Genomic DNA, 27,966 nt, shown 5'->3' with positions numbered 1-27,966 from the left:
ATGTCCTGGGCCGGCCTGCCCCACTTCCCGGGATCAGCTCCTGGCGTGCTCTGCAGCGAGGGCTCGAGTGTCGCGTGATCCCATGGTGCGCGGGCCCGCCCCGCTCTCTTGAGTGGGGTGCTGTGCGTCCCCATCTGCCCAGTTTTCACGCGGAGCTGGCGCCTCCTGACACCAAACGTGTTTCATCGGCGCCTTCACGGGGGTTTCTTGGGAGGTGAGGCACCTATTCTCGGCTCGGTGAGATCAGGCCACCTCTTCTGGGGAGATGAGACACCTATTCTCGGGGAGGTATGAGGCACCTCGTCTGGGGAGATGAGGCACCTATTCTCGGGGAGATGAGGGCACCTCGTCTGGGGAGATGAGGCAACTTTTCTGGGGGAGATGAGGCAACCTCTTCTGGGGGAGATAAGGCACCTCTTCTGAAGGAGAGTGAGGCACCTCTTCTGGGGGAGATGGGGCATCTCTTCTGGGAAGATCTTCCGGGGGAGATGAGGCGCCTCTTCTGGGGAAATGAGCACCTCTTCTGGGGGGAGATGGAAGCATCTCTTCTGGGGAGAGATGAGACACCTCTTCTGGGGGAGATGGAGCACCTCTTCTGGGGGAGATGAGGCACCTCTTCTGGGGGAGATGAAGCATCTCTTCTGGGGGAGATGAGCATCTATTCTGGGAGAGATGAGGCATCTCTTCTGGGGGAGATGAGGCATCTCTTCTGGGAGAGATGAGGCACCTCTTCTGGGGGAGATGATGCATCTCTGCCGTTTTCCACCAGTGGTCGGACGTCGCACGACCACTAATCCCGTCGATGTGGCCAACAGCAGATGTCCTCCTCTCGTTGCTGACCGATCGACTGGAGATTCCGGCAGTTCCTCGCTCCCTTCCCAGCCTCCGTTCAGCCCAATACTTACCCTGTATACAGGAGCAGCTTGGACGTAGAGGCCTTAGGGTCTTTTTTGCAGACATTCCTCCTATGCCTTCCACACTTGGTGGACGAGTCATTAGAAGGAGAGTTACGCTCATTATTGGACAGCTATGACCCCTCGAAGAAATGTGAAGTTACGCCACCATACAGAACAGTGGTATACCGTCTGTTATCAAATTACAGGGAAGCGGAGGGCTCAAATCTTAGCCGTGGATGTTCTCAGAAGAATACAAAAGCTCAGAAAGAATCTAACGAGACTTGGGGTCTTAGGAGGGTATCGCTGTGAAATGCGCCGAATGATCTTCAAGATGGTTATTTCAGTTGAGACACCACACAAATTCGGAACACCTTTTTAATGTATATGTGTAAAAATTAGGGATAAAGGGCAAAATGCGGCTTGTAATAGCTTAGAGGTTGTGGGTTAACGGTGGGTCAACATTTCAGCACGGCGGGCCTTTGGCGGGCTGGACTACGAGCAGGGCCGGGCAGTGGGCTGATATGTAGGAAAATGTTGTGTCTCTAGCCCCTATCCGTCGACCGTTCAGCGCGGTTGTTAACACGCTGTTTCGCCCTTCTAGTCGTCTGACTCTATTCTGCTCCTTGTCTCGTTGGCTCGCCAGCTTTATCCTGGATGTGTCTATTTTGCTGGTATCCAGAATCCATAATCCATATTTTGAACAAAGCACTGTTCCCGACGTCGACACGACCTTGTCCCTATAGTGTGTCCCGAGTGTGCTCCTGCCCCTTTGAGTCTGACCTGGCCGCGTCTCCGTTCCGAACGTTCTACCCTGGGTGCGCCCCTGCCGGCTTCACTTCGTCCTGTGCACGCTCCTGCTGCTGTAAGGCTCTCCTGGTTGCTGTGCTGTCTCGTATAACGGCCGCGCTGTCCGCAGGCAAGACGTCGCTGCTGGCCCAGCTGTCTCAGCACCTGGAGGCGCCGCCTGTGGTGCGGCGCTTCCGGCCCCAAGACGCCGTCCTGCACCGCCGCCAGCTGCTGGCCGCGCTCGCCAGCGAGGTGCAGGCGAGACTCCAGGAGCTGGCGCCGCGCGGCGACGGGGACGCGCCGGAGGCGGCGGCGGCAGCGGCAGCGGCAGCGACATCGGCATGGGCGCCGGCGGCGAAAAGGGGCAGCGAACTGGTCGAGGGCGGAGTGGTGGTGTTGCTGGACGATGTGGACGCCGTGCTGGCGCCGAGTGATCTGGACCGGAGTGGCGCCGAGGCGGGCGCGCTGTGCCTGATGCAGCTCGCCAGACCGGGCGTGACGCTAATCGTCACCGCGACGAGCCTGGCGCACCTGGAAGGCGAGCAGTGGCGCGCCACCGACGACGCAAACGTGCTGCGGTTGTCGGCGTGGACGCGGGATGAAGTGCTGCACCGGCTGGACGGGGCGCTGGGGCGCAGCGAGCGCGTGCTGACGAGGGAACAGCGCGACGCGGCGACGGCTCGCTGCCTGGCCAACCCTTCCGCGCTGTTCGTCACATGCGCGGCGGAATGGGCGTTGAGCTCGTGCTCGTTTCACCCGGGCACCTCCATTCCGGAGGATCTCGAGTGTTATTACCGAGTGACGTTTGATAGGCTGGAGCGAACGCTGGGTGCTGAGCTGGTGGCCTCGGCCTGTCGCTACGTGACAATGTCGCATCTGGGATTGACGGAGACTGAGCTCTGCGACCTGCTGACCTCTACGGATCCCGGAGCGACGGGGTCAGGGACGCAGGCGGGGCAGTGGCCGCCCGCGGACTGGATAGCCCTAAAGAATCAGCTAAGTAAGTACTTGTGCGTGTCGCTTAGCAGGGTGTCCTTTCCTGTTCAGTTGGGGAGCTTCAGCCCCCTCCCCGCCCAGCCAATTTGGGTTACCCCCCCCCCCATCCGGACCGTGGGAAGAAAGTGGACCAAAGCGGGGTAGAAATGTTTTTGTTGACATATTTTGGAGGCAGGCCCAGTAATTTTTTATTATATACAGCCCGGAACTCAATGTGCGAAACTACGCCACTGTTTCTTAGAGTACGTTCTCGGCATTGTGGGTACACCAAGCAGGAGGAAGCACTCTTGAATTTTGAACGAGACGATAAGAATTATTTTCTTCCTTACACACATATCAAACCATTTGAGTTCTGAAACCTGGCTCATTTAATGCCGTACAATTAACGGGTTGCGTCGACACTGAGCTTATGCGCAATGCACACCGCGCGCAAGCATTGCGCCCTCATGTTGATACCCCAAGAAATCACTTCAAAAGATAGTTCCAGGTCGTTTGTCGCCCGTACGTGTTCGGCGTTCGTTTCTGCACATGCGTGGCTCCTGCCGACGCCTCGTTTTGCATTGCTTTCTAGGAACGGCTTCTTAGGTTCAGCAGCATTCCCCACTAATGCTGAAGACCCTAGTTCACATCAACTTGAAATGTTCCGCATCGCGTGTTCGCCTATCGCAGCTACCGCTCGGCATATTTGTCGTGACGTGCAAGTATCTATTACTTCGGCTCGTTTGTCATGCGGAATTGCATGCTTGTCGCGTCCACGTATTGGCCAGGTCTTTTTCGTCGGCAGTGCTGTTGTCCGCTACCAGGAAAGCCCGTCGATGACTGCATTCAGTCCAGTTTATTGCAGTCGTTAGCCTCTTGCCGGAAGACGTAGCGTGATGAGACAAGGGAATTTCATTTATGAACAAAAACACACGAAGTGACACATTTTGTTTCCCAGTTTTCGTAATGTCCTGTGCATGGTAGACTGGTGCTTATAGTTCTACGCCTTGGCTGTCAGTATTCTAAATTATATCTTTTGACCCGCTCATTGTCGCCCCATTCCGTCAGCATAGCTTCTTAGGAATATTATAATTCTCAAAGTGGAGATGGAGACTGTGTGGGGAGTCCGAGCCTGCATGTGAGCACCTTTTCTGGCGTTAGAGTCACCGTGCGTCAAATCTCATTCGATGAAGCGGGCGGCGTCATCGCCAGTGCTGCCATCTGTCCATTGTTTTCACCCGTACGAAATGTATTTAACCGGTTGTAGCTGCCGCTGCGTTGCCTCTGTTTGAGACTGCGGCCAAAATCGTCCTTACCGAACTCGGACGTGGAGCGTTTTCTCAGTTAGGCCGGACGCTGCACTGGCTTCGGTGGGACGGGACGTTGCATTTACTTTGGTGGGACCGGGCGCTGTATTTATTTTCAGGGACTGGAAGCTGCACTTAGTTTGGTTGGACGGGACACTACTTGTTTTGGTGGGGCGGGACAGTGCACTTATTTTTGGTGGACCGGACACTGCACTTACTTTGGTGGGACCGCACGCTGCACTTATCTTGGTGGGACCAGACACCGCACTTTATGGTGGGACCGGACACTGCACTTGTTTTGGTGGGACCGGGCAAGAGGCGCAACTTTTCAGCCCGCCAGCCCGCCAACCTGTGACTCACAATAACCCGAAGGCTAGGTTTTGGGCCGGATGTGGCGGTTTTCTACGGGTCAAAAATTTAAACACAAAGTAATGTGTTTTTATTTCTAGGTTTTAAAATCATATCAAGCAGATTAGTTCAAAGCCAAAAAAGACAGATGAAAATGATGAGTTCAAACCTTTGGTGTATTTTGCTGAAAGGCAAATTTGATTTCTGCCTCATCATTTTCATTTGTAGATTAAAACTGTTAATGCAACGTTAAAGATTTACTTTGGCGCATAACAAATTACGTTGTGCGGGTACTTCGATTGCTGCTCTCTGAGTAACATTACTGATCTTAGTTAGATAATGTTATGCATGAAGTGAGATGAACATGCCGTTTATGCACTTTTTAACTCATTGGTCTAACCTTAGAGTGAAATGACAATACGCATGTTGCAATAGATTAGTACGTGCGGGTTATTGGCGGATTGACGAACCCTAGACAAAGGTCAAAGCCCTCCCGGTGTCAAGTCGGACAAGTCTTGACCTTTACTTAGCTTGCTTTACATGGCTTTTACATGGCTCGCCTTTCTTTCTGGTGTGTTGTGCAGACGCCGATGCGGTAGCCGTGGAATTTCCCAGGTAAAAGCACAGCTTCTCCCACAGCCGTTTGTGGCGTCGGGGGCGGGGGGGGGGGGGGGCGGGGGAGGAGGGGTGAACGCTCCTGGGCAGCTGCCAGACGAGCACCATGTGGTGGCGACGCGGCCAAAAGCTATCCATCCCCGACCAGTGGCCGCTGGCGGCGTGTGGAGCTGGTGGCGACTATGGAGACACGATTACAATCAGATTAAGTTCATAATTGATGTAAAACACCGTCATTACCACCCAGTGTTGTTCTCTCTTTTGGCTGGATCTCGGTTCCAGCCATCGAGCTAATCTCTGTCTCCGGCTGTCTGTGTCCCACTCAGGTTCTTTCTCTCTGCCTCTCTGTCTAGCTTTGTCTCGCCGTTTCGCTTGTACATTTCTGCTCTAAGGTCCCTCTTGCCTCCTGTATTTTTGTGTACACTTCGTTCTCTCCCCTCCCCTCCCTCTACAAAGCTCAGTACTTGGAATGCCACGCTCCACGATCGTCACAATCTGCTCTCAAGGGGACAGAATACAAAAGCGAATGTTGGTCGCTGGCCGACTTCACAAGTATTCCCAAGCCTATCCGTGACAGCCTCACGTCGGGTCGCGTGTAAAACTGCAATACGTCGGGAGGCTGCCGTGCGAGAGCTGTGGACACGACCCTGCTAGCTGACATTGGACGGGACAGGCTGCCGGTGGTCGGCGGCGTGGGGAAGCCGCCATATGTGTGGAGAGAGAACAGCCCCCCTGCCCCTTCTGTCCACTCACCCCGCCACTCACCCAAACACACATACACTCAAAGGCGCGCGTGCACGTAATGTCCACGGCAGTCATGGACCGCGTTCGAGAAGACGTTACCAGCTAGACGAAGTCATCGTGATTAATGCATGTGCTTGCTTTGGCGGTGGCAGTTTCGGCTATGCAGCGTCTGGCATACGCTACAGGGCGTATAGGACGGGCCGCGGCAGCTGACAGAACGCTTGTATTCCTGGCCATGACAGGCAGCCACAGGCAGTATTCGTGTGTTCCTTGCCGCTGGTATTCCTGGCCATGACAGGCAGCCACAGGCAGTATTCGTGTGTTCCTTGCAGCTCGTATTCCTGGCCGCGACAGGCGGGCAACATGATAGGCAGTACGATAGGCAGTACGGGGCGCTGGGGTTGCGATTACGTCACTACGGGTCAAAAAGTGGAGGAAAAGCCCATGATAAAGCTATCATTCCCCTTCATCGCAGAGGGCTTGATGTTAAGCTTCCATGCAAAGTGTGGGGGTGCCAATGCCCTGCCCTCACACGGGCAGGCCTTGCTCACTGATCCCCTGTCCCCAGTGGTGGTGGGGTGGGGGTCGTTTGCCGCGGGAGAGGCCGTGTACGGAATTGCCGTACATTCGTTACCGGGGCCTGCCATGACCAGGTTATTTATCAGAGACTGTCCCTGCGGCGCAGCGATAACGTCTGCACATTGGGCGTCGTCTGTGAATCCATGGCGTCTTTGCGGAACATGGAGTGAAGTTGCCAGGCATAGTAGCACATTGCCAAATATTTTACGTTTGAAGCAGGCTTATGTGATTATCCATATCCGTGGGGTATGGATAATATGGATATCATTATCCATATTCATAACCCCCATCACATGTCTTTGTGTACTGTTTGCCTCCTGTCATAAACGGTGAGAGTTCTTTTATTCGCACATTGTTTCCGCTCTTACCGAGGCGTCTGGCGAAAGAACGTCACGATGTTTTCTAATTTACGAGGGCGGCACACGCCATGGGGATATCATTTCGTTATCCTTAATTTACATCTGAATAATATGTCCTGTCCGATGTGCCATCACTTGGGCTTTGTCGCTCTGGATACTTTTCACATACTTTTACCGAAGCCATTTTAGATGCCTTCTCCATTATTGGCAAATCGCGCACAGGGCGACTACGTTGTTATACCGCATGGCATGGTTCTCTCCGGCTTCATCGCTACCCAAAATGTTTGCATGCAATTTGTCTGTTACAGCTCTTTACGGCCTTTTTAGTGCACGGATCTATTGTTAATTCGTGAGTCGACGCCATTGGATCCGACTGGATTGGGTTTGACTGAGCTAAATCGACATGGATTGGGTTTTGTTTCGGACTAGACGTGGCCGACTCACTGGATTGCACCAGATTACAGGGTAAAAATTTCAGTTTGCTCAAAAAGTGGCAAACGTTGCCGTGCATGCATAGTTCAGTTATCTCTTCCTTTAAAAAAGATGCGGTGTTGCAAATGGCTACAAATGACAAAGTTTTTTCTGGGACGGGTTGGAGTCATCGATGTAAAATTCGTGAATAAGGCGTATTTATAACTTAGTTTTACGTATATATATATATATATATATATATATATATAATTGATAGCACCCTGAACAAATTATCATCGTGTTCCTTGCAGGATACCTAAAACATTTGACTAGTATGAAGTAAGGACGTATTTCTCATTTCACTGTAACAGTGCCACACTGAAAAGCGGTGCGGTTATATGACAGGCGACGCACGAAGTGTCGAATATGTTTCCCGATGTGAGCTAATAACTCCTAAACACAATGGAAACACGTGTACGGTATTTAAACAAGCACTCAATTCAGTGATACTATTTTTGCAATGCAAGGGCAGTTCGAACTCAGCCATGCCAAAGTGGTGCGGCTGTTCATGATAAATGTATCATTGTTGTGATGTTTTCATCATAATTATATGACATCATAACTACCACCCCGCACGCTTCCTGAATGCTTCACTAAGCACGATGTTGTCTGTACAAATACTAGGACCTGGAACGCTTTTATCGGACTCGTCCTCGACCGTCCCACGACATGTCAGCGAAGCCGAGCAAACAGTCAGCGGTGCCCGGCCGCCGGGGAGTGATGGATGGCTTTACATTGGCGCCGTGGGGCAAACACCATCAGCAGTGGATTGGGACCACCACCGAGCAGCTGCCGGGCCAGTGTGACGAACAAGGCGCAGCATTCGGAATTTGTGCGAAATTCAGGTGGTGATATGAGTTTGTGATTATTTTTCGCAGTTCCGGAATGTTGTGACACATTCGGCACAGGGCGCCAAATTTCACCATGGAGGGTAGGAGGTGGGGGGGGGGGGAGCTCACCACCTCCACCTCTCCTAAATCCGCCGCCGTGAGGCGATTAGGATTCACTGACCTGGTCGTAGGAGTACGAAGCACTATGGTAAAGGCCGAGCAGAAATAACAACGGAGACACACACACATTCTCAGCCGAAGACTGCCTTCAGGTGGGGGGGGGGGGGGGGGGAGAGTGAGGATAGAGTTGGTTTTTTAGGAAAAAAATAAGTGAACGAAGAAAATCAAGAAAAACTTGTTAGACAAGAAAAGGAAGGAAGGGAAGAATTTCTTTGCACTCTTTTCGCTTCGAAGCCTTGTGGTTGCCCGCTCTTTTTCCTCTTCTACACGTAACTCTACCCTTCACCTGATGACGGCATACGGCTGAAATATGTTTGAGTCCCTGCTCTTTCTTCTCGGCCTCGTTTCTTTCCATGCAGTATCGTAGCATCACTGCTAAGTTTCTGCGGAGGTGAGGTGAGGTGGGGGTGGGGTAGGGGGGGGAGGGAAGCCGTCTCTCTCCCCCTTGCAGCGTTCGCCGTCCCTGAATAAAAGACGATCCGTTTCTTGCATTGCAGGATGAACACCGGACACCTAACTACGCGTCAAATGTGTGCTGTTTCCCATAAGTCAGCAACAAAAATTTGTTTTCTTTACAGCTGCATGAGAGGTTCAGCCCTGGTGTCTGGTATGCACCGGTACCCGCCGTAGGAGCAGCGCTGCCAAGCGTTTAGTTTCATTGCACTTAAAGTGTGACACTTAATGACACTTCTGATAATTTATGTGTGACACTTTATGACACTTAAAGTGTGATGTTAAGCCACGTGTGTAGCCCGAACACTGGGGAGGCATAATTCGAATTGTCCCGCGGAACAGTCGCAGGAAAAGACGGAGTTGTTCGCAAATGTGTTGTTTACGTGGACACGATCTTAAATATGGCACGTGACTCTGCCACGCTTTCTCCACATGTCTAGCATCCTGTCTAATCAAGCTTTATTTTGAGAAAGAATGTTAGGATCTGATTTCATTTCGAGCATGACAAGTTAGATGAATCGTCTTATTTTGTGTGATGTGAGTTCAAGGTTGTTATTTTGCGTGCAGAACCTGCAATATATCAGAAGATACTGGTGGTGTCAAATAACAATTATGTTAACAACGCTCAATATTTCGAGCTTAAGCATGACAAGTGTTCAGAAAGATCCAGAAAAAATATTGCACTTGAAACATAAGACACATGAATGCAGAAAATACTCCCAATCTGGGCAGATACTGGCATTAGAACGTCTAACTAGTACGTTTGGCTAGTGCATCTTGGTATGATGAAAAACGATATACCATATGAAATTTGAACTCATAGTGCCTACAAACCAAAAGCTAAAAGCTTTTCTTCCTTATTCGCTGTGCTAAAGTCAGTCGAGTTTCGAGTTCCACGGCGAAATCTCCGCTGTCAGCTTTGGAAAATCCTTAGATAGATGAAAGGGTGGTAACCAAGGCGGCCGTATTGAAGTGATGCATTACGTCGCTGCCCGTGGTCGGCAAGATGCGCACCGAAGACAGCTAAAAATTTCAGAGTAATCTGAAGTTAGATGGACCATGAGCGCGTTAAGTCTTAGGCTGACCCTCGTGGCACACTTCCCGCTTTCCGCGTTTTTTAATGAGCAAGCTTTCAAGAAGCTAGTCGTTTGGCCCCTGCTCGTGTGCTTCCTAATAACCGCCGCGTTCAGCCTACGCATCACTCCGCCCAGTGACGCTAGGCGGAAATCGAACGCAGCAGTCGTCACTGGCTGGAATTTTTTAATTACCACACGTATCTGGGCATTAATCTGCATGGCGATGGCGTCATCGGCAGGCCGTCATCGATCGCTGGCGGACGTGTCAGTCCCCGGGGCCGTGTCGTGCGCTATGTGTCGCTGGCGCCTGACGGCGGAGGGCGCTCGGCGCCGCATCGGCGCGTTTTGTTACATCGGCGGCCCTCCGGACCGCCCCGTCCACTCAGGCGTGGTTCTCTGCGCCGTCGCCCGGCGCGCGGTGCCGTGCGCTTGCTGCGCGACGGCGGCTCGCTGTCGCGCGACGGAAACGGTGGCGATCGCGCCACATGTGTGGTGCGCTTGCGGCGCCCGTGCGGTGCGCACGCGTCCTTGGACGACGATTTGCTTGGGCGAGATGCCGGCTCGGGCGCTTGGGACCTTTTTGATTGGGCGCTTCGAGAATTTGGGCAGGAGGATGCAGGCTCGGGCTCTGGCGTGGAACTCAACCGTTTCCAGTCGGGGTCGTGGCAGTTCATAGTGATTAACTACCAGCACTGTGCTGAGACTTTCATTATCGTCAGCAGGCGCCTCGCTATTTCCTCCGCCGCAATTTGCGCGTGTAGTTTCGCCACTAATGAGCACAGCAGTCACACGTGCTGTGAAATGAATACATAGCCTGCCCTCGTTCAGAGTGCGGGCCTGGTCTGGTGCTTCCCCGGCTGACTGTTGGTCTCTCCCACAGCTTCGCTATGGACCCGCCAGTGGCGCCACCATCGCCTGGTGCTGTCGTGGCGCCACCGCGCGGCGGCGGAGTACATCGAGCGCCGGTACCTGGCCGACCGAGCGGACCGCCTGGCCAGGCATGCCGATCTCAGCAACCTGCACCTGCTGGGCTTCCTGGTCACACCCGAGGACGCCGATGGCGATGGTGAGTGCTGCGGCTGTGCTGAGTTACAGCTGACTGGATTATTTATTTTGACGTGCACATGGAGTTCCCCTCGTTTGAATTAAATGCTGGGTTGGAAACATTTCAGAAATGCTTTACTCAGCCACAAATGTGCTTGGCCGCCCTGAGACTATTGACAAAATTGGATCATCGTAGTCATGGGAGATAATGAATGACTCATCTTTCCAACATATTCCTCGAACATCAGTGCCAGCTAAAAAATGTCAGGAAAGAGTTTCGACTACGAACACAAAAATATATTCAGGAGCTGACATCACTGCTGGAAACCCCTCTGTTCCTCTACAAGATGTTTAAACAAAACGTACGGAGTTTTAGGTAATAACGGTTTGTCGGTTGAAAGCTGGCTTGATTGTTTTCCGGCGGTTTTTCACATCAAAATCAAAGTTGCTGTTTGGCAAATGACACGGAAACGATTATTCCAAACAAACACACGTTGAGATCGACTGACACAGCCAAATCGTTCTTTATGGCGTGATTTTGGTGAGTCTGGAAACATCTTTCCGCAAAGATAGTCCAGTAAATTTGACCAAGTTCACCTCAGATGACCTATAGGTCACCCTAAAATGGTATGTCTGTGTTTGGAATACTTTCATCCCGCAGCTGCATATAATAGAATAAACTCACTCAGAAGCACATCGTGAAGAAAGGACTGCTCTTGTAGGATGCTGGTGCAACAATTTTGGACGGTGACCTTATCTGACCTCATCCATGTGGGGGAACAGAAATGGTCGGAATGGACTTTTGCATTAACGCCTATTTCCCTGTCCTCAATATCCGTCCCGACATGTTGACAGGTTTTACCCGCATCTATCGAAACGACTGTTTTGACCTTTCGTGGCCTCTGATGACCTCACATCAGACACAAGGTCAAATGTGAGGTCATCGGAGGTCTTTCTGCTACACAAAGCTTTGGTGTGCATTCTTCATGATTTAACCAGGCCATCACAACAGATCTTCATTTTTCTCATACAACCTCTGGAAGTTGGAAGTCTACGAGTGGAAGTGAACTTCCCCGGCCGGACGTGGTTTCGTCATACCCCTGCCTGACGCGGGATAGGGTAGGGGATAGGGGTAGGGTAGGGGTGTAATGGAGGAGGGGATCATGATCTGGGTGGCACCAAGTTTAGAATGAAAGCGCAAAAAGATTGAACTTTTCAGTCCGAATCAGCACGTTACAAACCGGAAAAAATCACTGGAAATATTTTGGATTTATGTTTGCATGGTACATTATGTTTCATGGTTTAAAACATGGATCATTGTGATGATGGCTACTGTTAGCCTCGGAATCGCAAGCCCCAGCAATGCCAGGGTCCACGGCCTCACTATGCTTACGTAAAAAGCCGCAGGGGATTGCGGCGTCTGTGTCAAGTTTTACAAGAGATCATTAGCTGTTTGGAATCGTATCCTCCCTGGCAACATGCGTCGGTGCTCTTAGCAACCATAGTAACCAGAGCACCATAGCAACATGTTTCAAAGCATGCTTTATTGTAACACGATGCATAATTATTGCTATGCGTTGACCTGAGCCAGGTCTTCTCAACAACGGCACAACTTACTATTACCTGATAACCGACTTGTCATCGCTTTTGTCTGACGACATACTCCGCCTGCGCTTTCTGGATCGGAAAACGCGTCGGTACCTTCCTCAGATATCGGTGCTTAGAAACCACCAGGCCCTGCCGGGTCCGATGCTATTGATCCTGCCTGATCTGAGTTACTTAGATCGGTATCGGCTGTCGGTGTTCCGCGTTACGCTGCTCGGCTATCGGCGTGTGTCAGTCCAGCCTGTAATGGCAGCGTGATTTCCGGCGAATATCCTGATATATCCGGTATACGAATGTTCTTGTGGATTGTCCCCTGTGCGCAGTGCCAAAACAATCCAGCAAAGTTTGTGAACGGCATTGTCAGTCTCTAAGCTTCGCCCTCATGCGTCAAGACCGTCACTAGAGGCCTCGTAGGTGATTGATTGGTGATGAACGATTTTAGAATCATTAAATTCATGCTCAAAAGGAGGCGCAAATTGGAATTATTTTTTGCATGAAAATATTCGTGCTTGTATTCCGTGACAGCCCCGAAGCGGAAACATGAAACTCATTTGCTTTATATCCACTGACAGAACCGTGTTGGTGGCTCACCTACTGTTTTCGTGTTCAATGACGTCATCCCAGCAAAGGGAGAGTTACCATATGTCTTCATGCAGAGAACGGCTTCTGCAGCTTAACCAGAAGCTGTTGCTCCATTATAGCAAAAGCTGTTCTATGCGAAGGCTGGGATAAGCTTGCCACCCGCAGTCTCGCGCGTGATGTCTTATCGCGCGTACACCTGGTACACAACCCATCAATCTTTGAAAGGTGCTCAACAAACGGGAACCGCTTTTCCACCGAGCTACCAAAAGCAACGCAGCGTGCGCTACGCTTGCGGTAACGGTGTAGAAACCTGCCCGTGCGAGTCCGCTGGACAGCGCGTTGCCCAGCCCTGTCTGGGTCACCGGATCGCGGCCCGCAGACAACCCTTCTGCACGGCTGCTGGCCGGCCGTGGGCCTCTCAAGTAGAGGACACGGGTCTCTGGGGTGGGCAGGTTGTCTCGCTACTCGAACGTCCCTGATGGAGGAGGGGCGGGGGGGATGCTCAAACGTCCCTGAAGGAGGAGGGGGAAAATTGAAACCATCTGCCCCCCCCCCCCCCAACAAAATGTTTCAGCAGCAGTCCCACGCCGCTGCCCGAAGCTGGTTACGACTGCGCGGTTTACCGCGGGCTCCCGCACCTCCGTCTGTGCGACGCACACGGCCGGTTATTTGTCACGGAATATTGCGGCCCGCCGGCGCCAGCGACAGGCCATTTCCCCTCGGGGCGACGCGCCAATGAGTGCTGCGCCCAACCACCGGGGCGAGGAGGTGCGCCTGGCCCAATCAACGGGCCGCCCCGCGGTGTTGTGTCGGTCATTGTCGAGAATGGTGTGTAGGATCCGCTCATGCATTCTGGAAACTCATTTATGCTGGTGCGGGCTTTCGTCGTGCGCTCCCGGCGTCACGTTCATGCGGGATGGCGGATTTGAGTCCGTGATTCGTCCGTCCGTGTCCGTGATTTGTGATCCATGACCGAGTCCGTGAGTGTCCGTGAGTGTCCGTAATCCGTGAACCGTGACCGAGTCCGTGAGTTTCCGTGAGTGCCCGTGATACGTAAACCGTGACCGAGTCCGTGAGTGCCCGTGAGTGTCTGTGATCCGTGATCCGTGACCGAGCCCGTGATTCGTGAACCGTGGTCCGTTATTCGTGATCCGTGATCAGTGATCGCGTCCGTGATCGGGTCCGCCTATTTCCTGAAGCAAAAGGCGGGCCTTTCACTTTCGAATCGCGCCAGGCGAGTGCATGGGTCAGGAGTACCCTAGTTTCACTTCGGGTTCCTGTTCGTAAGTTTAGGCATACATTTTCACACTTTTTATTTTGCGCGCCACCCGTCTAGGATCGGTGGGCTCCTCTGTGGGACGGAGGGCAGGGAGCAAGCCGGCCATGGTCAGGAACTCCCCCGCTGAACCAAACAGCCATTAGACCCGCGGGTGAATGCGTATCCGCCGACGCTCCAGCCGATCGGCCAGCGACACCAAAGCGGCGGCTGCTGTTGCCCGAATCTGGGGGAGAGGCAAACAGTGCGCGTCACCTTGCCAGGTGGGGTAGGTCGCCGTTTTCCTCCCGGAACGGCCAGTACGGCGACCTCTTCTTCCGAAATGATTCATCACGTCAAGACTCATGGACGCGAGAAGCCAGATCATCGGCGAAACCACACGTGCACAGAGATATTTGTCTGCATGTTTTGAAGATGTTTCCGCTCCGCTCCAAGAACCCCGCCGCGCCGGCGCCATCGTCACCCCAGCTGGCATCAGAGGCGCCACGCTACGTGAGAATTAAGGTAGAGAGGGACACGCAGGGACCGCCCGAGGCGAAAGAAGGCGGGCCCTCCACCTTCGCCGGCGACGCCATGCCCGAGATCTGGCCCAGGGGCACGTTGGGGGCAGAGCTCAAGAAAAGGGTAGGCCGGTCTGGCAACACATTGGACGGAGGGGGCTTTTCGACAAAAATTGGACCGTGCGAAAACGAGGACATTCCGACGCCGTTCAGGAGGGTCAGTCAGGGAGTCCTCAGTGAGGAGCACGGAGGAGATCTAGCGACGACAACCAGGCGGTGGCATCTGGCCCCGCGGACAACGGACGCCGGCGTCAACATGCACGTGTGACTCCACAGGCTGTTGTCCCCGTCCCCACCTGACCATACCCCAAACGTGTCCCTTGACCGCTCCTTACCGTGCGGGCGCGGCCACAGCCACCTTTTCCCTCCCATGTAGTTGGGGAAAATGGGGGGAGGGGGGACTTGACCTCGCGACCCTCCCGGCCCGGCAATGTGTCTCGGGGTGTACTCCCATAATTAAGGAAGGGGGGGGGGCGGGGGTGATGTGTCACGAGGATCGGTGCTGGGACCCCGTGAACGGACGAACTGGCGTTTCAAGATGTGTGAGGGATTTCTATCGCAACAGGCAACGGTCTGCGATTTAAGGGCTTAACGTGGAAGCGAGGCCGAAGGTGATTTGTTCAGGCGACGGAAGGGCACTCGCGCCTAGCGTGAGATGGCGCTGTGTCCGGGGCCGTTGGCGCGCACTTCGGCGCGACGGCTCGGTCGTTAGCACGCGCCGAGGCATCCTTGATTTTGCCGTTGAAGGCGGCCACATGGAGCCGCAGCGGCTCATCATGGCCTCGTCAGTCCTGCGTCGTGGCCAGGCGTGGTGTACGGGCCACGCCTGCATGCTTCTGAAGGACTATACCGTTAGTCCGCTTTGACTATAGAGTTAGTCCGCTGACTAGTTGAACGGCTTGTACTTTCTGGTTCCCGTAATTTTTCCCATAGCTGAGGGCAGCCGGAGCCTCACTGAGCCCCGTCCAGCGCATGCGCACGGATTCCTTTGACAAGCGCGCGTATTCCCCCACTTCCCTGCGATTTCTTTCGTATTGCCTGACTCGGCTCGATTCACTGACTGATCTGCGCACGGTGTCCATGCTCGGTTGGCAAGGGCCCCTCTCGCCCTGGAAGGATTCGCTACGGACACCGAAGGCTTGGTGTGAGGGAGTACGGCGTCGAGCTTTCCGAAGCAGACTGATCTCCGGACTTTTAGCCGGCGATTGGAGGGAGATCGTCTGCCGGGGTTCTGAGACATCGCGGCGAGATGCGGCGAGTCCGTTTCGTCTCGGGAGACCGTCTGCGGCTCCGCGAGACCAGATGGTCACTCGCGGGGCGCCGGCCGGGCTAACGTTCGGAAGGAGACGCGGAACGCGCCAGAGCATCACGGCTCGGCGATCGCCAACATTTATGAGCCAGACGACCGCAGTCCTGTTTTTACGCAGATGACTGATAGGTAGCACGACTTAAAGGCATAAGATCGTTCATTTCTGGGCCAGGAGACGGTCGGCTCGCTTCTTTCTCTCTCACTTGACCTCAGGCGTGACGGCATGAAGAGGTGTAGGTGATGGTATAACCAAAGACCAGTGGGGACTGCCCGGGGTGCTGGAATTTGCACGGCGGTAGCTGGGTCTATCCGTTGTTCTACAGTACCTTGGGAGCGAACAGAACACAGCCTTTTCTCTTCCGACGTAGTGTGCTCCAGGCCTTTTAAGCTCTTAGTGGCGGGATGCTGGTGACGGATAGAGATCCCGCCAGCGACGCTTTTAGGGAGGGCGATAAGAAACCAGGTCGCCGGACAGGCCGGTCAGGCCGATCCTCCAAAGCGCGCCGGCCGAAGAGATCGTAAGGCGTGAGCATAGGTCACGCCTGGCGCTCGGCGGAGGGGCTCCACCGTCCCATGGGGCGAGTTGTCATCCCCACCCCAGGCCTCTGAGAAACGCGCCGTGGGGCGGTACCTTGCAAAGCTCACCCCGGCAGGCGGGAGCGGTGCTGCGAGCGATGGGCGCGGGCGTCGCTGCTGCGAGCGGCTGCTTCCAGCTGCGAGTGGCGAGCTGGCCGACGGAATGGCGAGCCGCCCCACCGTGGCCGAGACGCGCGGAGTATCGTCCGAAAAGGGAGCCGTCACCACGGAGGTCAGGCGAGGGAACCAGTCGTTCTCCAGCCTCGGACACCTGGCGCCGGCCCAGTAGCTGCGTCCGTGCCAAACCGATGAAGTTAATCTGATATGTCTGAAATGGGGCTTAAGCGTGGCTTTACTGGATGTAGGGAATGGGCTCAATAAGTTCAATTAAGCTTAACGAGGACTTGCAGACGTGCCAATTGTAATGCCAAGGCGCTGGATAAAACAGGGGGGTGGGGGGGGGTGTGGGGTCCCACCCGTATGCGAGCCAAGAATGTCTGTGCTGACGTGGGTACCAGCGGATATTCCGTGCTTGAAGTGGGCGTGGTGGGGCGCCGAATGTATAATGTCTGTGTGGACTAGTTAAGGCCGAGGGGGCTGCTTGGGCTGTTTTCCAGCGGATCTCTGCTTATGTAATTCGCCGGTGGCGGGGGACCCCTGCCAAACTGGGTGTATTATCAATGCATTTGGCTCCGTTTTTGTCCGTTCACGGTACCTGACCGGACCTACCATCCCGCCAATGCCTCGGTAACCCGCTTCATCCTAGCCCTATGGCTCCCATGAGCGTGTGTAGATGTCGGGTGACCGGAGTCCCAACCTTCCGAGTCGTGCGCTAAGATCACCTGGTTCGTTTGCTGACCAACGGGCTCCTCATTACGACTTCTCCCTCTTGGGGAGGCGTAACAGCGGCAGCCGGCGACACACAAACATCCAGAGGCGGCCCGGCAGCAGCGCAGCACATGAACCCCGCCCCAGTACCCCCCTCCCCCGCCACACGCACATGCATCAGTCGTGAACGAAAGTGGGGTCTCAGTGAAACGCAGTTCTTGGCGCTGATACCGGCCACCCGGCTTGAATTATAAGCGAATCGTTTGGCAGTTTCAGCTCCTGTAAATTGACCTGAGGTTCATAAATGCTAGTCGGCAGAAACATCCGTACTACCGACAGAGTCAAAAGTTTTCTGACGCTCTTCGGCTGTCCCGGTAACGTTCCTCAGCCGTCCCTGGTGACGTTCCTCAGCCGTCCCTGGCGATGTTCCTCAGCCGTCTCTGGCGACGTTCCTCAGCCGTCCTCGGTGACGTTCCTCAGCCGTCCCGGTGACGTTCCTCAGCCGTCCCCGGTGACGTTCCTCAGCCGTCCTCGGTGACGTTCCTCAGCCGTCCTCGGTGGCGTTCCTCAGCCGTCCCGGTGACGTTCCTCAGCCGTCCTCGGTGACGTTCCTCAGCCGTCCCCGGTGACGCTCCTCAGCTGTCCCCGGTGGCGTTCCTCAGCCGTCCCCGGTGACGTTCCTCAGCCGTCCCTGGCGACGTTCCTCAGCCGTCCCCGGTGACGCTCCTCAGCCGTCCCTGGTGACGTTCCTCGGCCGTCCCTGATGACTTTCCTCAGCCGTCCCCGGTGACGTTCCTCAGCCGTCCCCGGTGATGTTCCTCAGCCGTCCCTGGCGACGTTCCTCAGCCGTCCCCGGTGACGTTCCCCAGCCGTCCCCGGTGACGCTCCTCAGCCGTCCCCGGTGACGTTCCTCAGCCGTCCCTGGTGACGTTCCTCAGCCGTCCCTGGTGACGTACCTTAGCCGTCCTCGGTGACGTTCCTCAGCCGTCCCCGGTGACGTTCCTCAGCCGTCCCCGGTGACGTTCCTCCGTCGGCGACGTTCCTCGGACCCCTAGCTCCGAGTTACCAGTTGGCAAAAGGAGCAGCGAGCTTAGAGCCTGGGCGAACGCGAGGTAAATTCACGTTAGGCAAACTGCGAACCTTACTAGTCTGTAACGCACTCTGAGTCAGACTCAGCCTGTTAAGATTAAGTCCTGACTCGGGCGGAAACCATATCGTATTTACCTTAGCTCAGTCCTAAGTTCTTCAAGAAGACATGATGCTTGGCATCATATCTTCAGAATATTGACTTTACATTACTTATTGTCAAATCAACCTTCGCCCGTAAGTCGGATTTCGACAGCGCTATCGCAAGACATGAGCTATATTATAAATACTGACCATATGTATCAGTCTATGTTGATATATTTCCTGGAGTTCAAGTCCCATGAGCATTTTGTATAGTAGTTTTAAGTAGTTTTTAGCTAAAGTAGTTTTTTAAATTTACCTATGAGCAAAGACAATGCGCTTGAAGTGCAAAGTACCAAGTCATGTAATTTCCTTGCGCTGGCAATCTACTTTGAATGAAATTAGTGCTATAGTCAAGGATGATAAAATTTACCTAAATTGACAGCATTGGTTTTTAAGCTCAATTGTAACCCTATCCTTAGTAAGTAGGCAAATAAACGTCCCTTTGCCAAAGCAGAACGCGAGTCGGCCCAGACATATGTGTGGGGCCGCGGGGACAATAATGGATCGTCCAGTCGTCCAGCACGCCTTGCTGCGTGTGACGTCATAGTGCATGCAACGTACGTATTGGACGATTTTCAGGAGCATTGACCTCAGCTATGATTTATGCGGCTGATCGGAGTAATTACTAATAATCCATATAACTTTATGTTGCAAGAGTTGTGGTCTTACCCGAATGTGACCTCATTGGCTCTGTCAGAGACCGTTGCAGTTGTACCCGAGAGGCTGCTTCTTATGTGCGCATATATCTGTGGCGCACGATACTGGAGTAATTACACTGGAGTAATTACTAATAATCCGTATGATTTTATGTTGCAAGAGTTGTGGTCTTGCCCGAATGTGACCTCATTGGCTCTGTCAGAGACCGTTGCAGTTGTACCCGAGAGGCTGCTTCTTCTGTGCGCATATATCTGTGGCGCACGATACAAACCGAGAGAGACACCAACCGGTGCTTAAGCTATCGATATCTACCAAAAACTCTTGAGATGACACAATCATTACGTACCTTATAAATATATCAACCACCGATGGAAGCCATGCGTGACTGAATTGTTAGGAAAAATCATGGAAAAGTTAAACGAGCAGAGTATTTTGTTGCCAAATGATTGACAGCTCCATTTTAAGACTGCATAAAGTTACATGACGCAGCCTAGTAAGACAACGTGATAAAGTTACGTAAATCATGCCAATACAAGCCACGCTTTAATTTTCGGCTGCTGCTGGCTGTTTATTGTATTAGCACGATTGTCGGCCAAACAGGAACTTATTAATTATCTCACAGTATCCACTGTCAGGGCTCCCTGCACTGATTGGAATATGCCGCAACTGGGAGTTAAACTCAGGTTTTTTGAGTTAAGACACCGTGCCTGGCACCTAACGTTGAATAGCAAAGCATGCAGAAACGGTGGGCCCCCCACCCATAAGGCTCGTGAAGTCTTGTTGTTCCATTATAACGCACGCTACACATACAAGGATGCTTTGGTAGGGCTGCAGGCCGGGCAGTGATTATAAATCTTCTCACAAAAATCGGCACATACTTAGCAGGCGATCAAACGCAGCCTTCTGGCCATTTTAACGTGGCTGTGCTGTGATTTTCATTGGTTTGTTGTGTGCGATATGCTCAGGTTCGGTTGGGGTCATCGACACGAGGCACCAGTTGCCTGGGATGTTCACGAGTAGGTGCTGAAAACATGAATGACAGGGTAGTGGAAAAGACGGATTGAGACGGAATTCTCCAAGAGTAGCTACTTAGCGGATACAACCCATGCCGCGAGAGTGTGAATGATGCTCATTGATAAACTTTGAATAAATGCCCACAGCATGCTGCACATATCGGACTGTATTTGTATCCTTACAACACCGTACAGTACTTGGATCCTCGGAGATGTTAACGATAGGCGGGATTTCGCCTTATCTGGGTCCGCATCACAGCGCGCTGGAATGAGCACTCCCAGCCCGCCTGTGCACTCTCAGCCCGCCTCACATCCAGGCGGGGCAGCGGGCAGCGCATCTCAGCCCGCCTGTGCACTCTCAGCCCGCCTCACATCCAGGCGGGGCAGCGGGCAGCGCATCTCAGCCCGCCTGTGCACTCGTCTGTGGCGGGCAGCGAGTCTCGGACCCCAGCCTTCGGACGGCAGCCTGTCCCGTCGGCTTCAGGAGTTGCCCGCCACGCCCCACAGTCACCGTGAACAAAATCAGTCGCCTGCCACTGCGCCGTTTTATCTCGCCGGCGCTCTGAGAGCGCGCGGCGTCGCCTGTCTAGCGGCGTCCCGGCTGCTGTCCGGGACGTGATGGATTGCCGCCTGCTCCACGTCAACCTGTCCCGTGTCGCTGTCCCGGACAGGCTCGGCTCGCGCGCCGGTGCTTGGCGGTGATTACGGAGTGATGAAGCGGGCCTGTGTCGGGGGCCGGGGCCTAATCGGAGACGGTTAGTCATTCGTAGGGCGGTCCCCCGGGCATGGAGGCTCATGAAGGCCCAAGGCTCCTCACGAAGGCACGAGGGCTTTCACCTCGCGGGCTCAGAGGATGCCCAGCAAAGATGTCGCTTCTGTTGAGCGTAAACCAGTCTCATGTGCTCCTGCGTGGTTGGCTATAGGGGTCACTGCAAGTTGAGATATTGTTGAGTTCCCTTTCGTCGTCATCGAAACAGTAACGTTTTTATCTGGTGCTCGTATCCATGTAAACCCATACCCAAGCACACAGGTTGGAAGTCAATTGTTGACTTGTGGTTGAAATTAGCGGCCTAGGAGCACGGTGACGTAAATTTAGATAGTCATTCGGCGACGACGGCATATAGATACAGGATTAACTGATTACCGAGGGTTAAGTACTTATTCATATCATTGAAGATAAAGGTGTGCTTTAATCCCGTTCATATAGATTCAGACTGCATCGAACAATCATTGGATATAAATTATTTGATCATGCATTTGCCATTAGCGATCAGCTGGCTATGAAATTAGCCAGCCGCCGTTGGTAGCCACTGGCAACTGGCGAACAGGAAGCAGCCGCGGCCAGATTCTGATCGATTGGGGTTATCATGCCAGCTTGATTAATCTTACAAATTATGCTATTCATACCATGATCATAATGAGTAATCATATCCTATTAATCGCCTCCTAAGGTGACGGCAGATTATGCTTTCCAGGTTTTTAGGACTCTGCTCAGCTCTGCTGCCATAACTGTCCACTATTTGGTGCAATCATACTCTCCTGTAGCGATTCCACCGTCCTGTCACTGTGTGGTGTTACCATACCACTCCCCGCCATTCCATACCACTGCCCAGTGGTATGGTATGGTATGGTGTTATCATACCATACCACTCCCCGCCATTCCGTCCGTATAATGGCGCTTTGCTGTATCAGTTCCATCGGGCTGTTCTGACAACAGGAATATATTCTAAAGAGCATGTGTTTTAATTCATGCAGTGTATGAACTCCCCGTGTAGACAGCTTCATGCTACCCAGTGCTATCGCGAGCGGCGTTGTCACGCCGGTCCCCCCCCCCCCCCCCCCCCAACTCCTCCTTCAAACGCCAGCAGCGTTTTGCGGAAAATGCGCAGGACAGTCAGGGGCGCATGGAGCTGCGAATCTGGGAAGGAGCCAAGCTCAGATAATAAGGTCCGTTTCACAAAACGAAACTGAAGCACCAAAATGTCCCTTCTGTACCATGCTGACTTGCCCTTGGACATCCAGGTGGTGTGCCTCGGCCCTCTTCTGCGACGGGCCCTGTTCTCCCGGCAGTGTGCGTGGTGGGATGGTTTACCGGGGGCCGGCTAACGGGCTCTCATAACCGTTGACCAAAGAGGAACAAATACAGCAGTTCACGTCGCTAGTATTCACAAGGCAACCCAACACCCAGGCTTTGGTTCATCTCATTCCTTTTATCTAACCATAGACAATTTGCAGTACCGTAGTAATTAAAAATTTTGATAAAAGTGTCCAAAAGATATCATGCGCCCGTTAGACAGGTTGGATGCGATTCGTTCAGAGGGTCGTACATTTGACTTTCTGAGATCCCCAAAAGTACGAGCGATAGTGACACCAAATGCGCAGGGTAAATTGGCCTGTATGCGATCTCTCGTGTGTCAAATTTTGAGGCCTTATGTCATCATATCCAGGGCAAACAAAGTCAACTCTAGATTCATATCCAAAGTGCCTTCAGACTTCCTCATGCAACCGCCTTTAACCTGGATGCCCTTCTAAACAAAATGCCATTAGTGTTCATTCAGGTTGGTAGCGTTATTTTACCTTCAGGATGTGAAGGTGACCAAAACCCTTCGACATTGTCGTGATGTCGAAATTCGATATCAGCGTGCGTGACTACGCTAGGCAGTATATTCTCACCAACCGTTGATCGAGGTTCGTTGTAGGTCAGTAACCTCTGACCTTCATTAGCCTACATCAGGTGTCTGTTAACGTTCCTGTGATCAAGGAATGTTAAATGAGCGTAACAGTTAGAGCTCAAAGCAGGCTGTCCAGAGAGGAGCAATCTGGTTTGACCTTGGTCTGATGTTTACACCTGATCCAAGATGAATGGAATCAGTCGTGATCTTAAATTCAGCTGCATAATTGTCAAGAAAACATCACAAAGATGAATGGATTCTTCTAACACCTGGTAGTCGTACCATATTGAGTGACCCTTTAAGAATTGCCTTCGCTGATAGCCGCGTGCCGATTTGGCCCCCATAGGCCAGCGACCTTACAAGGTAAATGCTATTTTCTTTTCCCGAGAATTGCAATCATGGCATGACATCCTACAGCACGCACGGAATAGAATTAATACGTGTAATGAACGTACTAATTGAAAACAAGACAGACATGCATCAAAGAATATGGCGACGACGGCAACATACAGAATTCCACACATGACAATGGCTTACTGTCATAAATGCTACCAGAATGTACCTAAACATTCACTGCGCGCACGAACCCTCATTTGCCTGTTGAAGTGAGAGATTTGGACGTTCTAAATATGACGTCATAGCGGTAGCAAGAAGCTCTAAGCTGTCGCGATGGAATAATGAAATGCCCGCTTGGTGTCCTCCAGCCGGCACCTGAGCGGGCGGATATGTCGACAACAGGGTTAGGAAATCGGTCTACGTCGAAACGGTCATCCTTCCGGGGCCAGTCCAGAGACTCTTAAGTCGGTGTTGAAGCTGGCCGCCGCGTATGTCAGAGAAAAGTCTGCTGGCAAGCTCTGTAACTTCTTGAGCTTTTGAGTCCTCTGCGCATCGCATTACATCGCGCCACTCCGCGTGCAGAGGTTTCATGGCCGGTATGTGGGAAGCCGTAGGCCTGATTAGTAATACCGACGGGTTCAGGCGTGCAATAACGTCGGAGGTCGTGCAGCGGCACGACACTCCCATTGCATTTTGCACGACTCTGGCGACTTAATTCCCCACGAAAACGCCGAGCCTAAAATCACACTGAGAAACATAATGCGCTGTGAATGTGTTACAGTCTTTCCATCTATGTCGAAGTGAAAGTAAGAAGTACGACTTAATTCGTGCATAGATATGCAGGTATAGTGTATATGAAATGAGGAGCGCAGCTTGGCCTACCAGTGGCTGGTGCATATTTTTGAAGCATTTCTGAACTCCGTGAATGTATGTGGATCTGCAGTGCCACGCGTTTAGGTTTGAGCCTTTATGAATAATACCACTAGGTCGCAGGTCTCGAATGAGCTCAATGCCCGGCTGAAGAGAAGGTTTCTCTGACCGGAGTAATTATCGTATGGTGCCGCTGGGGGATGTGTTGGTGTTGCGCAACATAACGTTGCACCCTTCCGTGTGTGCAGAAGCGTTCTGCTATGCCGTTGCGACTGTTTATTTCACGTTATGATTAATCGTTTTACTATGCCCCTCGTTCAGTCCTTGTTATGATGTTGTGTCGTGTCAGTCCCCCGTTTTAACCGGGTAACTACGTAACGTCCTCCAGCGCTCCGTCTTGTTACGTGTTATTCCACGGCACACTGCGGTGACATTTGGCGCGCTGTTGTATGATTCGCCCGCTCGATGCTCTTGCCCTTGCCGTGGGCGGATCTGGCGGCGAGCTGCGTCTGACCCGGCCATCTGCCCTCAGGCAAGGGTGACGAGGTCACCGGGCCGGGCCTTCGCGCCAACCAGAGAGCGCTGCAGTCGCTGAGGATGGCCGACGGGCTGTGGTACCACCTGGTCAGGTCAGGTGGGTCCGCACTCTGCCAGCCAGACGCTGCCATCATCGTCGCCATCGGGGCTTTATGACGCACTCAGCTGCTGAGGCTATATGGCGTCGCCCGCCTCTCGCCCTGGCAGGAGGGGCAGGCACCACGGGAGTCGAGCACTGTTCCTTTGGGTTCCCAGATGCGCAGTGGTTAACGCAGACGCGTTAACCACTGCACTATCGTCACCCCTGGCGCGGCGCCAAAACACGACACACACACACACACACACACACACACACACACACACACACACACCACACACACACACACACACACACACACACACACACACACACACACACCATACACACACACACACCACACGCACGCACGCACGCACGCACGCACGCACGCACGCACACACACACACACACACACACACACACACACCACACACCACACACACACACACACACACACATGCACACACACACACACACACACGCACACACGCACGCACACACATGAACGCACGCAGGCACGCAGGCACGCACGCACGCACGCACGCACGTATATGTGTATATATATACATATATAATATATATATATATATATATAATATATATATATATATATATAGTATATATATATATATGTATATATTCACTTATTTATTTATTTGAAGGAGGGGAGAGAGAGAGAGAGAGGAGAGAGAGAGAGAGAGAGAGAGAGGAGAGAGAGAGAGAGAGGGAGAGAGAAGAGAGAGAGAGAGAGAGAGAGAGAGAGAGAGAGAGAGAGAGAGAGAGAGAGAGAGAGAGAGAGAGAGAGAGAGAGAGAGAGAGAGAGAGAGAGAGAGAGAGAGAGAGAGAGAGAGAGAGAGAGAGAGAGAGAGAGAGAGAGAGAGAGAGAGAGAGAGAGAGAGAGAGAGAGAGAGAGAGAGAGAGAGAGAGAGAGAGAGAGAGAGAGAGAGAGAGAGAGAGAGAGAGAGAGAGAGAGAGAGAGAGAGAGAGAGTCTACATCCCATGGCACGGATATGATATAAGATATGGACGCACCTAATGATGTGTCAAACTTTGTAAATTGCATTTATAAGTTATTGCAACAACGCTGCGCAGCAAACATCTCTACGATACGGCAAGAAGCATGCGAGATCAGACGACGAGCGAGCAAGGTGTTCCTTCTTTTCTGGTGGTTGATCAGCTGAGCGCTAGTAAATGTATCAACCCGCGCGAGTATACCTACACTGCTCCGCACTGGTGGCCAAGTGACAACAGAAGCGCCTCTCAGCAAGGTTTTCACTGTCAAGCCTCGCCTGTTTGCCACCTAGTGGCCACTAGAGACAACTGTTGTGACTCCCCTCTCAGTGAAGTCTCGGCGACCCCTTTGCCTGTGATGGCAGGTGACGTGGAGCGTCTGAAGCTGACGGTGCTCTGCAACTTCCGTCACCTGTGGCAGTCGGCACGCATGCGCGGTCCGGCCCACCTCTACAAGATGGCGGCCGCCACGCGCCAATGGTTCCTCGACTGGGAGGCCGAACTGGTGCATCACGCATTGCGCAAGACTGAGGGTGAGTTCAAGAGTTCCGCGGGGTGGTATGTAATTCGTTTGCTATTCATTTAATTTATTTTAGAAAACTGAGTTGAATGCTCAGCAAGCGTTTGTCCTGGATGATTCAAAAATATGAAAAGTGTACTGTACTAGTGGCGTGGGAACATTCCGTAATGGAAGGCATATCATCCCTTCGAGCTCATTCTTTCCATGTACCGCAATGTGGCGTTTAAGTTAAAGAGAGTTGTATGTTAAAGGCAGTTGTAAGTGTTAGTTGTAGGTTAAAGGGTGTTGTACTCCACACTTGTATGGGGTTTTGAACTGAAATGGTCATTTTGAAGATCATTTGGTACATTTCACAACTCTGCCCGTTTTGAGATATAAAACGTTCTAGTTTCTGGGCTATACGCCGCGAAGATGGGCAGACTATTTCGTGCAGCCTGTTTCAAGATCATTGAGGCATACATGACAACATAGAAACGCCATTCCAATTCTATCTCTCCCTCCCCCCACTGGCAACGCGGCGCTCAAAGCCAACGCAATCGTTTGGTTGCTCATACGTGGTGTTCGTGAGCACGATGCTCAGATATGATAGACGTTATTTGGCTCCCAAACAATGTTGAGCACGCTGTGCGAGTTTGAACCACTAAATATGTTTGTGCTATGTGAAATAAGTAGTAGGACATGGTTTCTAGTTATTACGCAAATAAGACTTGTAATCGAGTACTTGAAAAATAGCGCAAAAACTGAACATGTGAATACAAGTAAACACCATTAACTAACTGACAAATATGCAAGAACACCACGAGAAAGGACAAAAACCCGAACACATGACAATGTTTGGTTCAGCAAACACTTCCCGCACCGCCACAGCCGCCTCTTAAGAATAAAGTACTACAAGTGAATGCTAGGTTGGCAGTTTCGCACAGTTAGTTTGGCAGCACCTCAACATCATGCAAGCTTTCCATTACGCGATCAAACTATGACATATTGAGCGACGTATTTACTAATCACAAAAATTTTGCTTTCGAAATCATTTTTTTCCTCTTGAAAGCATGCCAGCAGTCATGCAAGTGAGCTTATTCTAACATATGTGATGCATGTCAAAATACATTGTAAGATGGAGCCTTCCTTTTAAGCTTCCACGCAAATACAGGGCTGTGGCCTTCACCGCCGTACGTCCTGCGGCTGTACATGGGTCTCTGGAAAATTGCTACAGGTTTGTCAGACCACATGATCCCTTAGCTTCCAGTCAGCGCAGATCACGTGCCCTTCTCACTCCCGCTCTAACGACACAGCTGGAGGGCGACTGGTCGGATCAGCTGGTGCCGCAGCCACTTGTCAGTGTATCGCAAGACATCCTCACTCCTCCTCCCCCCTACCCCGGCAGAGCTGGAGGGCGACTGGTCGGACCAGCTGGCGCCGCAGCTGCTCATCTGGCTACACCACGCGGCCGGGCAGGCGCACTCGCCGCTCAGCCACCTGCTGGCAGCCGCCGTGGACTGGTGCGCTCGCCAGCGCCGGCCGCTCCTCGTCCCCGCCACGGTCTGGGTCCGCCAGAGCCTGCCCGACGTGGTCTGGGGTAGGTGAACCCGGTGGGGAGTGGGACGCCCGCCAGCGCCGGCCGCTCCTCGTCCCCGCCACCATC

General features: G+C 52.7%; 1 protein-coding gene across 1 annotated transcript; it reads left to right on the top strand.

The window, feature by feature from the left end:
* LOC119104395 (uncharacterized) lies at positions 1-27,908 on the top strand. The gene is made up of 8 exons (XM_037228091.1): positions 1-67; positions 1,813-1,963; positions 2,045-2,682; positions 10,500-10,685; positions 24,710-24,811; positions 26,170-26,337; positions 27,709-27,779; positions 27,837-27,908. Exons 1-8 carry the CDS (start codon positions 1-3, stop codon positions 27,906-27,908), a joined length of 1,455 nt encoding a protein of 484 aa, XP_037083986.1.
* The last annotated feature ends 58 nt before the right edge of the window (positions 27,909-27,966 follow it).

The sequence above is a fragment of the Pollicipes pollicipes genome, unplaced genomic scaffold (genome assembly GCF_011947565.3).
Source record: "Pollicipes pollicipes isolate AB1234 unplaced genomic scaffold, Ppol_2.1 Scaffold_6052;HRSCAF=7182_pilon_pilon_pilon, whole genome shotgun sequence".
NCBI classification, from domain to species: Eukaryota; Metazoa; Arthropoda; class Thecostraca; order Pollicipedomorpha; family Pollicipedidae; genus Pollicipes; species Pollicipes pollicipes.
This window is presented reverse-complemented; position numbering and strand designations above follow the sequence as displayed.